General features: G+C 41.3%; 1 protein-coding gene across 3 annotated transcripts in view; it reads right to left on the minus strand.

Moving 5' to 3' along the window:
• CMTM8 (CKLF like MARVEL transmembrane domain containing 8) overlaps positions 1 to 10,288 on the minus strand; it is an 89,044-nt gene extending 78,756 nt beyond the window's left edge. Inside the window, exon 1 of one of the 3 annotated variants that reach the window (XM_036891972.2) lies at positions 9,643 to 10,288. In XM_036891972.2, coding sequence (XP_036747867.2) covers positions 9,643 to 9,789 — 147 coding nt within the window. In that variant the 5' untranslated portion in view covers positions 9,790 to 10,288. The remainder of the gene's footprint in view (positions 1 to 9,642) is intronic. The other 2 variants (XM_036891950.2, XM_036891961.2) reach the window with 2 other exon arrangements.
• Positions 10,289 to 16,632: the final 6,344 nt, after the last annotated feature.

Consider the following 16,632-nt stretch of genomic DNA (forward strand, 5'->3'; position numbering starts at 1 on the left):
CTTTAAAATGTTAATATTAAGTACCCACTTCAATAAAAAAAAATACAGAGACAAGAACATACCAGATAAATGTTAGTCAAAAAAGCTGGTAGGGCAATATTGAAATCAGACAAAATAGACCACAGCAATGGAATCTAAAAGACTGGTCTTATAGATTAGCATAGAAACAAACCCCCCACATACATTAGCAAATCAAATCCAAGAGTAAAAAAAGGTTTTACAGTCCAGGAGTTCATTGAAAGAATATATTATAGCTAAGGAGAGATTATTCCAAGAGTACAAGAATGATTCAACATTAGATTTCCTAATAGAATTCAAGTAAATTGAGGGAAACAAAAACCCATATGATCACCTCAATAAACAACTCCCCTGCTGCCAAATCCTATCCCCTGAATTCAACAGTCATTCCTGATTAAAATGGATACAAAGTTAAATTTCCCTTTCTTAACTCAATAAAAGGATATCTACCAGAACCTACAGTTAAACCTGTACTATCATTAAATGCTGAAAACATCCCAATTAAAGTTATAAGCCAGCCAAGGATATTCATATAACCCCAATCAGTCAACATTACAGACAGTCCTAACCTATGTGATAATTTTTAAAAACTAAAGTATAAATATAAAAAGGAAACAATAACAATCTTTATTCACAGATATTACTCTAATTTACTTACAAATAATAAAACTACTATAACTAATAAATAAGGTGGCTAACACAGTGCTAAATAAGAAAATTAACAGCTTTTTTATCAAACACAAATAATTAAAAACTGTTAACTCCAATTCTTTTTTGACAAATTTCAATCATCAAAAATTGGGAATACTTAAATCTAGTAAGAAACACATAAGATTCATCTGGAAAAAACTTAGGACTTCAAGAACATAAAATGACCTAAACAGTGAGATACAATATTCCTAGGTGATAAGGTTCAATATCATAAGGACACCTCAAATTTAATGCAATCTTGATCAAAGTGGTAATGGGCTTTAATTGATTCTGAAAATCACTTGTGTTAGTGTAAGTATACAAGAAAAGCAAAGAAACAGAAAATTTTGTGTGACTTATCCTACTTGATATAAAATGCATGATAAAGCTAGAGTAATTAAATGGGTTTGGAATTGATTCAGGAATAAAACAGAATAGGGTCAAGAAGTAGGCACACATATATGGGACTAGGATATGATTAATGGTAAGACAACTAGATATCGATTTAGGTAAAAAGGTGAAATTATATTCTTACCTTATATACACAAAAGAATTTATGACTTACCACAGAAAATATTTTTAACATTAAAAATAAATTCTATATTTTCCTCAAATATTTGTACAATCCTGGGGCTGCTAAGCAAAGGAAACCTGGAAGGCTAAATAAGGATAACAGTTGATTTCATGCAAATTAAGAACAAATTAGGAACTTAACCCTGGAGCTAAGGATGTCATGTTGAAGCAAAGGAAATGCCAGAAGGCTAAATAAGGTGAACAGTTGAGATTTCATGCAAATTAAGAACTTATTTGGATGAAAAACAGCATGAATGATGCCAGTAATGAGCAACAGATGAGAAAATGAATACCTGTAGTATATAGAAAACTTACAAATCAACAAATATACAGGAAAGTATCAAGATATTATTAAATGAAAAAGAAGTTACATAATATACTCATTCATGTATGTCTGTACAGGAAAGTATCAAGATATTATTAAATGAAAAAGAAGTTACATAATATACTCATTCATGTATGTCTGTGTCTTATATTAACTGAATATTTGCACATGTACAGAAAAAAAGTCTCAGAGAAATGTGAATGGTAAATATATCAGGACAAGGTGAGCAGATGAGGGATGGAGTGAGGCAGGTAGCTTAGAGACTTTCAGTTTTCACTCTATATAGATGATTTGAAATTTGTTTTTACAATGTACACTTGAATATTACTGTAAGCTTCTTTAGTTATATTAGTGTATACATATATTCTCATTATAAAAAAACTTAAACCATATAAAAAGATAAGAGTTAAAAAGTGAACATCCTTATTCAAACATATTCCCCAAACCTTCCTGTGAGGTAATTTTCCTTAAAGTTTTCTCTCCCTTTTACATCTTTAAAACATTTTTTAAAGGAGTGAGCCTTATTTCTTTAAATTGGTAGAGGGACAAAACAGTAAGCTACCAAAAGAAGAATAAATGGCTAATAAGCAAACTTAAAATATTCAACTCTAATAATCACAGAAATGCAAATAAAATAATTTATTCTTTTTCACATGTCCCAAGGCTACCCTGCATGCTAGCTTATGTTCTTTTGATTAGTGGGTACCTATGCCAAACTGGTTATTATTTGGAATATCACCACCCCAACAGAATGGGCAAATATTAAGAGAAAGTTTGAATATTCACAGATATAAACCCTGTTTTACACTAAGACACCATTAGGAGAGTGCAAATTCGTATAAACCTTTCTGTACAACTTGGCAGTAATATAAAAAGCCTTAAAAATATACATGCCAAACCACAAAAAAAAAACCTATCAGAATTAATAAGTGAAGTTGGCAAACTTATAGGTTACAAGGTCAAGAATACACAATCCAACTGAATTTCTATGATCTACCAATGAACAATCTGAAAATGAAATTAAGAAAATAATTCCATTTGTGGTAGCATCCAAAAAAATAAAATAGGAATAAATTTAACAAAAGAAATCTAAGACATGTATGTTGAAAACTACAAAATATTGTCAAAAGAAGTTAGAGAAGACTTAAATAAGGAGACATCCCATGTTTATGAACTGGAAAGTTTAATTTTGTTAAGATGGCCACACTCCCCAAATCGATGTACAGATTCAACACAATCCATATTGAAATACCAGCTGCTTTTTTTTTCTTTTGCATAAACTGGCAAACTGATACTAAAATGCATATGGAAATGCAAGGGACCATTGTGTTTGGCAAGAGAATAGCCAAAAATTTTGAAAGAAAGAATACATTTGACACTCATACTTCTGATTTCAAAACTTTCTACAGAGCTATAGTAATCAATACAGTATGGTACTGGTATAAGGATGGACACAGAGATCAGTGGAATAGAACTCAGAATCTAGAAGTAAACCCTCACATTTATGGTCATTTGATTTTTGACAATGGTGCCAAGATGATTCAACGGGACAAAAATAGTCTTTTCAACAAATGGTGCTGGAACAATTAGATCAAATGAATATAGACCCCAACCTCACACTACATACAAAATTAAGTAAAAATGAATCATAGATTTAAATCTAAGATAGAACTAGACAACCTTTAGGAGCAAACATAGGAGTAAACCTTCGTGACCTTGCAACAGGCAACGTCTTCTTAGCTATGATATCACAAACCCAAGCCACAGAAGAAAAAAGTATGTAAATTGGACTTTATCAAATTAAGAACCTTGTGCTTCAAAGGACATCATCATTTAAAGTGAAAAGTCAACTTACAGAATGCAAAGAAAATACCTGTAATTGATGTATCTGATAAGGGACTTGTATCCAGAGTATGTAAAGAACTCTTACCACTCAAAAATAAAAGAAATTAATGTAATTCTTTATATAGCAAAGGATCTGAATACACATTTCTCCAAAGAAGACATGCAAATGACTGAGTACATGAAAGTTACTCAACATTATTAATTGTTATAGAACTACAAATCCACATTCAGATACTACTTCATAACCTATAGGATGGCCAGAATCAAAAAGATAAGAAAATAACAAGTCTTAGTGAGGATGGAGAAATTAGAGCCCTCATACTGCTGGTGGGATTGTATAGTAGTGCAGCCACTTTGGGAACAGTCTGGCAGTGCCTCAAAAAATATTAAACTAGGTTACCATATGTCCCAGCCATTCCATTCCTCGGTAAATCACAAGAGAATGGAAAACATGTCTATACAAAAACTTGTACATAAGGTTCATAGCAGCCTTATTCATAATAGTTAGAATATGGAAACAACCATTAACTGTTAATTAACATTAACAAAATGTTACATATATAATACAATGTAATATTATTTGGCAATAAAAGGAATGAAGTGTTGATACATAGTACAGTATGAATGACCCTTGAAAACATGCTCAGCAAAAGAAGCCAGATAGAAAGCCACATGGTATAGGATGCCATTTATGAAATGTCCAGAACAGATACGTGTACAGAGACAGAAAGTAGATTAGAGGTTACCAAGGGCTGAGGGAAGGGAAGAATGAGGAGGGACTGCTAATAGCTACAAAAATAGAACATTTTTGAGGTGATGAAAATGTTCTGAATTTAAATGTTAGGGATAATTATACAACTCTATCCTAAAAATCCCTGAACTGTACACTTTAAAAAGGTCAATTTTATGATATGAATGGTATATCAATAAAGGTGCTTTTCAAAAATACATATGCCAATTACTATTAGCAGACATAATGTAGTGGGGGGGCCACGGGGAGGGCTGTACAACACAGAGAAGACAAGTAGTGATTCTGTAGCATCTTACTACACTGATGGACAGTGACTGTAATGGGGTTTGTGGGGGGAACTTGGTGATGGGGGAAGTCTAGTAAACATAATGTTCCTCATGTAATTGTAGATTAATGATACCAAAAAAAAATATATATATATATATATATATATACACACATATGCCAAAATGTATACCAGAAAAGGTTAATTTTACTGTATACCTCAATAATCTTGACTTTAAAGAAGATTTACATACCTTTTATTCAATTCTCAATACTTCTCCTTGGAAAACATTAAAGAACAGCCAGAAAGATTTTAGCTTAAAATATGTTTATTACAATATTTTTAAAGGAAAATAAACATAAATTGAACAGTAGGAGCCTGGCTATTCATGGGATACTGTGGCCATTAAGAATGTCCTCAGAAATGTATGGTTGATGAGGAAAGCTCATCTATCTGGTCTCAGCAGGCTCTGGGCACCGTCAGACTAGGTAATCTGAGTGGAGTTTAATAAAGGTGTCATTTATAAAGCAGGGTGCAGGAGAACTGCAGCGATAGTGCAGCCCCAGCTATCAGAGCCAGGGAAAACCGCTGTGGGAGGGCGCTGCCAGGCAGCCTGCCTTCCAGTCTGGGACACGGGACAACCTGCTGGGAGCCAGCAGGTAGGAATCCCAGGGAATGAACACCCAGAACCTGCTCTCGTCTCACCCCACAGCCTCCTGCTGGTGCCACCTTTGGAGGAACCCAGTGAAGCATCAGAGGGGAGATAGTCCATGCAGGTCAGCTGTCAGGGTGGAGAACAGGGTGGAGAAGCATGGAGCGGCTGAGGACAAATGGAAGCCATCCAGCACAGGTGGCCATGGGAGCAAACGGGACGTCCAGTTTACAAATGACTGCGTTTTCCAAAAAGTACTCAACATACTCTCATTTTAATTTCTAAAAGCTACATTATATCATGACAAGATGGCATTTGAAAAAAATTACAGATGAATAATACATAACCACTTGAGAAATTCTGGAATGGTTTACTCTAAGGGGTACACAGTGGCCCACTCAGAGCGCGACCATAGTGTTGTTGGCAGTTGGTGAAGCAATTCTTCACCGCTGGGGACTGTCCCATGCACTTCAGGACTTTGCTCATTCTGGACTCGAGGCATCATGATAACCAAAAAATGTTTTAAATCTTACCCCCTCCCAGACTTGGGGTGATAGCACTCCTTTTAGGAACCAGCATGGGGGCTAGAATTACAGGGTTTTTTTTTCCTTAACTGTATTTTTCTAATTTTTCTACAAAGACTAGGTATTGTTCTGATGAAATGGAAACTATGTTCACTATTTTTTAAAAAGAACTCAATATAATAGAATAATTTAGATTCAGCTTTCAGTAAACCCTATTTGCCCTTCCCTAATGGCGTTTGCTCATGACAGTAAGTAAATGACAGGGGACCTAACATTATTACATGGATGCTAATTCATTCTGAAGTTACCAATAATAGGAGGGTGCAACTAACTCAGCTTCTGACAAATCAGTTTTATTCTTCAGGTGCTCGGAATTGCTGGACCACAGCATCCTGCAAGTCACAGGTTAAGTACTGAATTGCTTCTAACCTGTTATAAAATTTTAAAAGGAAGGAAATGACTACAATTTGATTTCAAATGTTTTACTAGGCTAGCTACTATCACTCACCCCTGTGAGAAAGCCAGGGCAAGTGATTTTGACAACAGATTTGGGAAACACTGTTTTGTGTTCTACTATTTCATTGTCCCCAGGTTCAAGCAGGAAGTCAGGTTCTTAGCAATTCTATCAGTGTTCTGTTTTTTCAAGGCAGAAAGTATTCCTCTGGGGGCAGGTCTCTCTTAATATCTGAGCTGTGACAGCAGTACTTTGAAACCTGCATCCCTACGCCTGGTTAAAAACCTGTCCCACCTCCATATTTCATTACCTCCAAGAAACCACCCATTGTACGCCACATCCTGATTCAGACATTGGAACATGAACAAAAAAGTATCTTAGATCAATAAAACACAGTATATTATTTAAGATGATCCTTGGCATTCCTAATTTTAAGAGTGCTTCTAATTTAACAAAAAGTATTTTTGGTTTAATAAACTCACACATACTGATGACAGTTTAAACCAATGGAACTTTGGGGAAAGATGACTTCAAAATACATAACAAAACCCTTATTTGTATACTCCTTGACACATAATTCTACTTTAAGGAACTCTCCCTCAAGAAAATCACTGGACAAATGTGGAAAGGACAAAGAAGGAATATTGCTACAATGGTCCTGCTATTAAACGTACAAAATATTTCAGCTTTAAAATAGAATACTGAGGAAATTAAACACAGTATTTCTTTATGACAGAAAACTAATAACAAAAGAACCTGAGACCCTGAAAAATGCTCATGTATGTTAAGTGAACAGAGCAGGTCACAAATCTGTGAGAAAAGTTATAAGAACGATACATGTATAGAAAACAATGCATAAAAGAAGCTTCAGGAAAAAACTGAGAAAAATGTAAAGAAAAAATCAAATTAAAAAAATCTCTTTTAGCATACATGTGTTTTCCTGATTAAGAGAACACAGTAGGTCCTCAATAAAATGGAAAATAATGAACTCAAATGAAGGCACCTCACCTTACTATTACAGATCTCTGGGGAGAAAGAAGATTCTACAAGGTTCTAGAAGGGTAAGCAAAAAGGATCAAGAATGGGAATTTTTTCAAAAAGAATCAGAATTGCTAGAAGATAATAAGAGGAATACTTCCAAAATTCTGAAAGAAATCAATTTCCAATCTAACATTCTTTACCTTGTCAAACAACTAAGTGTAATGGTCAAATTAAGTACATTTTGAAAGATGCAAATCTCAGTTTCGCATGCATCCTTTCTTAGGAAACTACTAAAAACTGTGCAGCCCCCAAGCAAGGGGACCCAATCCAGGGCACAGTGGAAGAGGATCCCCCAGGGTGCTGGCGCAAGGGCCCCAGGGCTGTCAGCCGTGCCAGGTGAGCAGGACAGGTGGGGGCAGGTCAGAGGCCCTCGAAGAGGGTTGGTCATGTGGCTGACCTTGGTGGAATACCAGTGTCTCTTAGTTTCCTGAGAGTTCTACAACGAAGGTAAAGTTAGTGATTAAATGGCTAGAGAACTAAGAAATGAAAAATGAGATTTACAAACTCTGGGGAAACAAACTGGGCAGGAAAGGAAAAATGCTCATAGGCTACTCAATGGCTCAGCTGTGAACAGTTCCCTGGGTCCTGAGGTCAGCACTAAGTTACTGACATAATCCAAAGTACAGTGAGACAGAAAGATACACGTATTAGTAGTGGGGGTGGGGAAGAGGTGGTCCAAGAGAGCTAAAGCCTTGTTTTTCAGGGTGGGAAGCCAGTGGGTAACACCTACAACTGGAAAACAAAATTCAAGAGATGGCACCACAAACGTTATCTAGAGCTTTAAGAGATTTGAAAGTGGGTACCACAAGATTTAGAGACAGTGGGGCAACATATTCTGTCTGTAGGGCTATTTGACTAAAACATGTGCATACACAACTGTCAAAAATAAAAACTATAGCTAGTAATAAGGGTAATTTTTCTTACATTTTCCCATCTTTTTCAAAAAATTTATTAAAATCTAAAAAGTCACATCATGCCAATGTATCAAGTGGTTACTTCTAGTGATGGCACCCTGGGCCATTCACACTTTTCTTCACTTCTCTATTTTCTGAAAAAGTGTGGAACACAGAGCATATTGATCATAAATCAGAAAACAACAGGCACTTTACATTATGCCTGGTACAAATCCACACCATTCTCTGTCATTTCAGCTTCCGTTTGCTTTGCTGGAGGAGGGGAGCCTGCCAACTCCTTCAACTCACACAGCAAATATTTGTTGAATTCTTGTAAGCCAGGCCCTGGAAAGGTGTTTTCAATACCTCGGCTTTTTGCTGGGTCTCTCAAAGTCCTCAATGCAGCTGAGGGATCCAGCTGGGGATGGGCTAAGCCAACACTTCACAAACTTTCTGGGCACTGGGTCCCCTGGGATTGGTTCAGTAGGTCTGGCAAGCGTCTGAGACTCTGGAGGAGCAAGTAAGCAACCGGATGTACTCAGGTATTGCCAAGGGTGTCTCAGAGGAACCGTTTGAGTCCTCACTCACTTCTGCACCATCCTGGTTCGTATTCTCGACCCTCATGTAGGCCGTATTTCAATTCCACAACAGTTTAAAGGGAAGTGTGTGAGACATGGTGGAAGGGATGCCCCTTAGCAGTTAAGAGCAGGGCCCCAGAGACAGGTAGGGCAGGGTTTCAATCCTAGCTCTACCGCCCCCAGGTGTGATTTACTGCCCCTCCCTTTGCCTCAGTTTCTTCATGTGTAAAATGGGATGACTGAAGCCACCTTCAAAGGGAGGGTTGTTGTGTGGGTTACATGAGGGCACAAAGGCACCTAAGGGGCTTGATGAGCCCCTAGCTCCTGTTGAAGACTCAAAAGTCGGCGGCCACCGCTAGCTGTTAACAGGCTCCTGACTTTTCTCAGCCATAAAGTGGTGTGGGGACTTTACAGGGAATCACGGGACCGCTAGACCTCCAAGTCCTCCTATGCCGGGGAAATGCACTCGCCCAGCCTCCTCCCCAGGGAAGTTCTGAGTCTAAAAGAGAGAGAGTGCACAGCGCCAGGAAGGAGCCCCTTTGGTGCTCAAAGACGCGGAGCACCCAAGCTTTACCCGGTAACCGTTTCCTGATTCCTCTCAAGTGTACTACGGCGGCGGGGGGTTGGGGGGAAAGTCCTCTCCCCTCCCCAATCTTTAGAAAGCCTTGCTTTGAGGGAGGCGGCCTTACATGTGGTGATCAGGTAAGGGAAGCACCAGGTGTCCATGACACCCATTAACCCAGACTCAGCGCCCACCAAGCACCCTGCCCCGGGATGCGCCAAGACCACTCAGCGGGCCCAGAGCGTTGAGCTCCTGCCCCAGCCGGCGCTCTGAGGGTCCCGACCCTCTTCCCCAGGAGAGCCCCAGGTGACCGGACCTGGTTCAGACAGGCGGCCTCCGAGTTTGGCACTTCGGGGAGAAGGCCGGGCTCCCTTCCAAGCCCGCGCGAAGACCCGAGTGGGCTCCGAGCCGCGAGCCCCGTGCGGCCCGCCTGCGCCCGCCGCCCGCACCCGCGTCCGCCCCGGGACTCACGATCTCCGCCACGATCAGGAGCCCGGGCAGCGTGCGCAGGAACTCGCGGTCGTAGGCGAAGCTGCTGCTGCTGGTGGAGAAGTTCTCGGCGAAGGAGCTGGCGGTGGTGGTGACGGTTTGCGAGCGCGCGCGCTGCGGCACCTCCATCGTCGCCCCTGGGCCGGGCCGGCCCCTCCTCGGGCACCCCCACAGCGTCGGGGGGCCGTGCGGCGCGGGGCAGGAGACCCCGGCGCGGAGGCGGGGAGGGAGCGCGGGCCGGGGGCCCGGCAGGCGCGGCGGGTCCGGCGGGTGCCCGGCACCCTGGCTCTCGGGCTGCACGGGGCCGGAGAGGAGGCCGAGCTGGCGAGGCGGCCGGGAGGAGGGGAGGGGCGGGGAGAGGGAAGGGCGCGGGGCGGGCGGAGAGGGGCCGCCCCACCCAGCGCCGGGGCCGCCGGCCTCTTCACCTGTTGCCGGGGACCGTGCGGCCCAGAGAGCGCCGGGTGGAGCGCGGGCTCGCGCGAGGTCTGGACTGGCAGCCCGGCGCGCTGCACGGAGGAGGCGGCGCGGGATCCGAGCGGACACCCGCAGCCGCCCGGCCCAGGCTCCGCCCCGCGGGCGCGGCCACCGCTGACCTGTCCCTTTCCACCTGACGGTGACGGCCCGGGCCCCTTAGGGAGGCGACGCCTCCGGAGCCCGGCGGCTCCAGGAATGAGCCCTCGGAGCGACTGCCGAGGCCGGGGCGGGGCCGTAACTCGAGGGCCGATTGAATCCCGACCTGGCCGGACCTTAGCCCCGAGATCGATGCGAGGCCGCCCAGAGAGCCCAGGGCGGCGCGAGCTTCTCCCCTCCCGCTCTGGCCGCCGCCACAGCCTGGCTCGATTTCCTGCCCCTCCTACCGGGAACAATATGAGGAACCAACTTAATCGCCGGGCTTTGAGGGCGAGCCGCTTCCAGGCACCCGCAGCGGCTCAATCGCGGGCACCCGCGGAGCCCAGGTGACGGCGCCTGGCGGGACGTGCATGGAGTCGCTGGTCGGGACGAATCAGTGTGACCGTCACGTCACCGTAGGAAGGAAATGTTTGTAAAAAGCTTGGACGGTGTTGTTTGGATTGCGCAAAGTGAAGTTTATGGCAAACGGACTGTGCGTTCCCGGGATGGGGGAGGAGATGAGGGCGTCCCATTTAGTGAGGCAGCTTGTGGTAGATCAGGTTGAGACCTCAGCTCCGAGGCGGCGCGTGAATTCCTCGGTTGTATGACCAAGAGCCAGTGGCTCTTCCTCTCCGGGCCTCAGTGGGGCCAACTAGATAAAATGCAGGCTCTGATAGATGGACCTCTCACCAAAAAGCACCTTCTGGGTGGCCCTCCTGTTCTGTGAAAGTGGTAAGAAACACTTTTATTTGGAAGCCACCAAAAAGAAATAATCCTTGGTCACAAATAGAGGGTTGCTTTGGGGTCACAGCATAAGCATTCCCTCACATCTGCTCCAGGATTTTAAAAAAACAAGCCAGAAGGGTTGTTTTATCCATGATGCCCAATCAGCTAAACTGAGAAGAAAGCAAAACCTGTTGTAGAAGGAAACTGGGATTAAAGTCTAGGCCCTAGCCTGCAGGACCTCAAGGAGTAAAAAGGTAAGGCTTCAAAATCATTACAAAGATGATTTGGAGATATTTTATCCATGAGCATTTACTAAACACGTTGGGCTAGTAGGTAGATACAACAAAAATTAAAATATGGCAATTTCCCCTAGAGCAGTGGTTCTCAAAGTGTGGTCCGTGGACCACCAGCATTACCCAGAAATTTGTCAGAAATGCAAGTTCCCAGGCCTACCCCAAACCTATAGAATTAGCAATTCTGAGAGCATAGCTCAGGCAGCTGTATTTGAACAGTCCCTCCAAGAGACTGTGCTACACACTGAAGTTTGAGATTTCCTGGTTTAAAAAAACTGATGTTGCCGCTGGGGAAATAAGAGATCATCACATGAAATGGCTGGAAAAGGAGTCGATGGCATGACATTTAGTAAATGCAGGAAGTCAAGACAACTCTATTTCTGTAATACAAAGAACAATTCCTTCTCAAAAATCCCGTGGATCACCCCCCCTGTTCTGAGAGAAATCTTCTGCATACGTGGATGTTTTATTGCCCTGGTCTAGCTTGGATTAACACATAGTCTACAGGCACACACCTGATCATCTACATTTGCTCTCTTACAACACTAAACTATGTTTTCTACCTTTATCTTGTATCTACCTACCACTTCAGCATTTTATTAAAAATAATAATAATAAAGAGAGAAATGTGGTATCCACATATAAATCAAGTATAAAAATCAAATGAGTATTCATATTTGAACTGACTGTTTAGAGTTCATAATGCATGAGCAAAACCGAAGGTTTCTGTGATGGCTGCCCTTGTACTGTTCACCATGTAACTTATTCACTATGTAAGAATTTGTTCTCCATATAAGAACTTGTTTGTTATGCCTCAGAAGAGTGGAGACTGACAAAAATTAGGTTTGGGGTGGATTAATGATTGTGCATTGAGCATTGACTCCCCTATACAGAATTTTATTGTTGTTAACAACCATTTGATCAATAAATATGAGAGATGCCCTCACACACACACAAAAAAAATCCCGTGGAGCCAGATAGATTTAAAAATTCTGATTTTTTTTTTAATTTAGAAAGGTAAAATATACACATACCATATACTACATAACATCCTGGGTGAGGTCTGGAGTGGTAACAAACACTAATTTTCTGCAATGAAAATATACGAAAGAGATAGTGTGTGTTTGGGTTATCTATTGCAATGTAATAAATGTTCCCCAAACATGAGTGGTTTAAAATAACCATCTTATTTGCTCTTGAGTCTGTAGGTCAGGAGTTTGGGCAGGACTTGGCAGCAGTCTTCTGCTCCACGTGGTGTAGTTTGGAGCAACAAACTCAGCTGCTTTCAGCTGGTGGCTGGGCAGGCCTAGAAAGTTCAAAAAGGCTTTACTCACATACTGGACTTCATTGCTATTCTACCTAGCCTCTCCCTCTCCATGAACTTACTCTACCTCCATCATGATAGGCTCAGAGTAGCTGGACTTCTACATGGCAACTGACTTCCAGCAGGGAAAGTTCTAAGAGGGACAAATGCAGACACTGCAGATCTGAGACCCAGCTTCAAAAGTTACACAGCATCATTTCTGCCACATTCTCTTGATCAACACCAGTGATGAGGACAGCCTGGATTCAAACAGGAGGAAAGAGATACCACCTCTGAGGGCAGGAGCACAAAAGAATTGTGACGATCTTTTAATCCATGAAATAGGATTAATGAAGACAATAAATAGCATCACATCAGTTTAAGTCAGGTTTTCTACAAAATAAATTATTTGCAAACTTGAGAAGAAATTTGGTATTCAGCTTTTTAGATTTAAGAATTATAAAGAAGCAATTGGACGCTGGTTGCTCACATTGGCTGCCCCTTTCCAACTGTGCTCATTTTTCCTGGAACCCTCCTTCCTACCATAACACCCTTATCCAATCCACTGTTCATCTTTCTACAGGAATTATTGTCCTGAAACACCAGGCTCAAATCTGGGCTAACATCCCACTGTGCATATGTCCGGGTGTCTATGCGGTGGTTCACCTGTCTTCTCAGCAACCCTAGAATGTGTCCCATTCCAGGCCAAATACATTTTCATATGTCTCTGCAGGTGTGACCACTTTACACCCATAGCCAGTTTTGCTCTCAGCCTAGAAAGCTGCCTGCCTTAATCCATAGATCAAAATCCACATCGTTTAGGCCCATTTCAAATGCCTCATTTTCTGTAAATTCTTCTGGATTCCCATAAAGCTTGTTCTTTTTGTCTTTGCTCTAGAATTCATTATTTGTATGCACTTCTCTACACCTTATTAAGGAACTATGAATTACCCTTCTTTGTCTCCCCTCTGCCATAGGAGGTAGTGAATGAATACAGAGACCCAAACTTTTTTCTTAAGTGGAGAAAAATATCAAAGGAAGAAAATGTAGGCCTTGCTTTCCCATGAAAAACTTCATGCAGAACAGAATGTCCCACAGAGCTTTGAGCTGAGACCTGTGGGACATATATAATTTGTAAAAATGGAGAAAAAGGTGGACTGGTGGGTGTAACTCTGGGGGGAAATCCCCAGGGCAAAATACCTTTGAAACCAAAATCAAAGGGAGAAATAAAGTTTAAGAAACCTGTTTATTTCGTACACTAGTCCTCCTGCATCTCTCTCCACCTGGCTGCAGAAGAAGACAGAGCTCCACCCCATGTCTCTGGTCTAGCTAAACCCTCCTCACCCATGTAATTACCTATTGATATGGAGATGAATGGCCTACTTCTCTCCACCCCTTGGAAACACCTATTGATATGGAGATACACTAAAGCCAGGCAAGAGATTCTGGAAATATTGCAATTTTACCCACAGTGGAACATTGCTCCATCTTACAGGAATAGCCCAAGTGAAGACCACAAATGCCTGGATGAGCAGCTCATGTGCAATTAGACACAGAGGAGTCTGAGGACATCTGATTGCACCAAATGAGGGAGATTCGTGGGGTGTAGGGCTGAGGGGCTCAGGGCGCATCAATAATTTAATGGAAAAAAGGGGCACCTTGTGACTTCCACCTGCTAGCTGAGAAAGAGAGAGACAGGGATGTTCTAATTTATAAAGTATATTTTCATAAGTTCACCTACCACAAGTTTCTCTTATTATTCTAGTTTAAAATGAATTTTGGTTGTTTCAGGCAGCAATCATCCATGGATGTTAGAATTAGTGAGCAAAATTATAAAGAGAAAAAGGGTACTTATCTCATAGCAAAGCATTTTCCCTTCATAATTCAAAAGTATCTTTGTAGAGAAGAAACCTATGAGATAGCACCAGATGTAAAGTTCTTATCACCAGACAGCACGTACCTCCCAATGTGCTTCAGTGAAAGGATATATCACTTTTGGGGTATTCTTACCAAAATGAATAACTTGAATTTAATCATGAGGAAAGAACAGAAACCAAAGTAAGGGACATTTTTAAGTTAAATGTCAAGTCATGAAAGACAGGAATTTTGAGGAACTTCCCCACTAACAGAAACTAAGGAAAACAGCTAAATGCAATGTGAAATCCTAGATTGGATTGGATTTGCAAAATCTGAATGTTTTGTAGATTAGATAACGGCATTATACCACATTCGTTCCATTATTTCAATCCTGGTACTCCTGTTATGTAAAATGTTAACGTTTGAGGAATCTGGGTGAACACTTACAGGAAATATTTTGCTATTTATTTTTCAACTTTTTTGTTAGTCTGAAATCATTTCAAAAATAAAAATAAAACTATTTTTGAAAAAAATTATTATTATTTATGGCTAATTAAAAATAGGGTTCTCTAATTCCAACTGTAGCTCACATTCTTCAAGCACATTTGGTTTTGTGGTTTACTCACCCCAGAACTTCCTGTCTTGTCTCTTCTTATCAACATGTCTTATAGGGAAACCTGGAGCTTGGCTGAGATACAAAAATGTACTTTCTCTCATACACAAAAGTAAACTTGAAATGGATCAAAGACCTGAATGTAAGTCATGAAACCATAAAACTCTTAGAAGAAAACATAGGCAAAAATCTCTTGAATATAAACATGAGCAACTTTTACCTGAATGCATTTCCTCAGACAAGGGAAACCAAAAGCAAAAATCAATAAATGGGACTACATCAAGCTAATCAAGCTAAAAAGCAAAGGACACCATAAGCAGAACAAAAGGCATCCTAAGTATGGGAGAATATATTTGTAAATGACATATCCAACAAGGGGTTAACATCCAAAATACATAAAGAACTCACATGCCTCAACACCCAAAAAGGAAATAACCCAATTAAAAAGGGGGTGGAGGACATGAACAGACAGTTCTCCAAAGAAGAAATTCAGATGGTCAACAGCCACATGAAAAGATGCTCCACATCACTAATCATTAGGCAAATGCAAATTAAAACCACAATGAGATATCACTTCACACCAGTTAGGATGGCCAACATCTAAAAGACAAACAACAACAAATGTTGGCGTGGATGCGAAGAAAGGGGAACCCTCCTACACTGCTGATGAAAATGTAAATTAGTTTGACCATTGTGGAAAGCAGTATGGCAGTTCCTCAAAAAACTGAAAAAGAAGTATCATTTGACCTGGGAATTCCACTCCTAGGAATTTACCCAAAGAAAACAAGTTCTCAGATTCAAAGACATATGCACCCCTATGTTTATCGCTGCACTATTTACAATAGCCAAGATATGGAAGCAACCCAAGTGTCCATCAGTAGATGAATAGATAAAGATGTAGTACATATACACAATGAAATACTACTCAGCCATAAGAAAGAAACAAATCCTACCATTTACAACAACATGGATGGAGCTAGAGGGTATTATGCTCTGTGAAATAAGTCAGGCAGAGAAAGACAAATACCAAATGATTTCCATCATTTGTAGAGTATAACAATGAAGCAAACAAAAGGAACAAAATAGCAGCAGACTCACAGGCCCCAAGAAGGGACTAGCAGTTACCGAAGGGGTAGGGTGTGGGAGGGTGGATGGGGAGGGAGGGAGAAGGGGATTGTGGGGTATCATGATTGGTGCACACAGTGTGTGTGGGGTCATGGGGAAGACAGTGTAGCTCAGAGAAGACAAGTAGGGACTCTGTGGCATCTTATTACACTGATGGACAGTGACTACAATGGGGTGTGGAGGGGACTCAAAAATAAGGGTGAATGTAGTAACCACATTGTTTTTCTTGTGAAACCTTCATAAGAGTGTATTTCAGTGATACCTTAATAAAAAATAAATAAACAAACAAACAAATAAAAAGAATGTATTTTCTGCTCCAATCCAAAAGCTACCAGTCTGGTCTTCAATTTGAAAACAGGCAGAAATAAGGCCCAAATCTATTCAACAATGAACCTGTGGGTCTGGGGTTTGTTTGGGTTCCAAGAGGCTCTATCAATATGACCAGA

This window comes from Manis pentadactyla, chromosome 14 (genome assembly GCF_030020395.1).
Source record: "Manis pentadactyla isolate mManPen7 chromosome 14, mManPen7.hap1, whole genome shotgun sequence".
Classification (NCBI taxonomy): Eukaryota; Metazoa; Chordata; class Mammalia; order Pholidota; family Manidae; genus Manis; species Manis pentadactyla.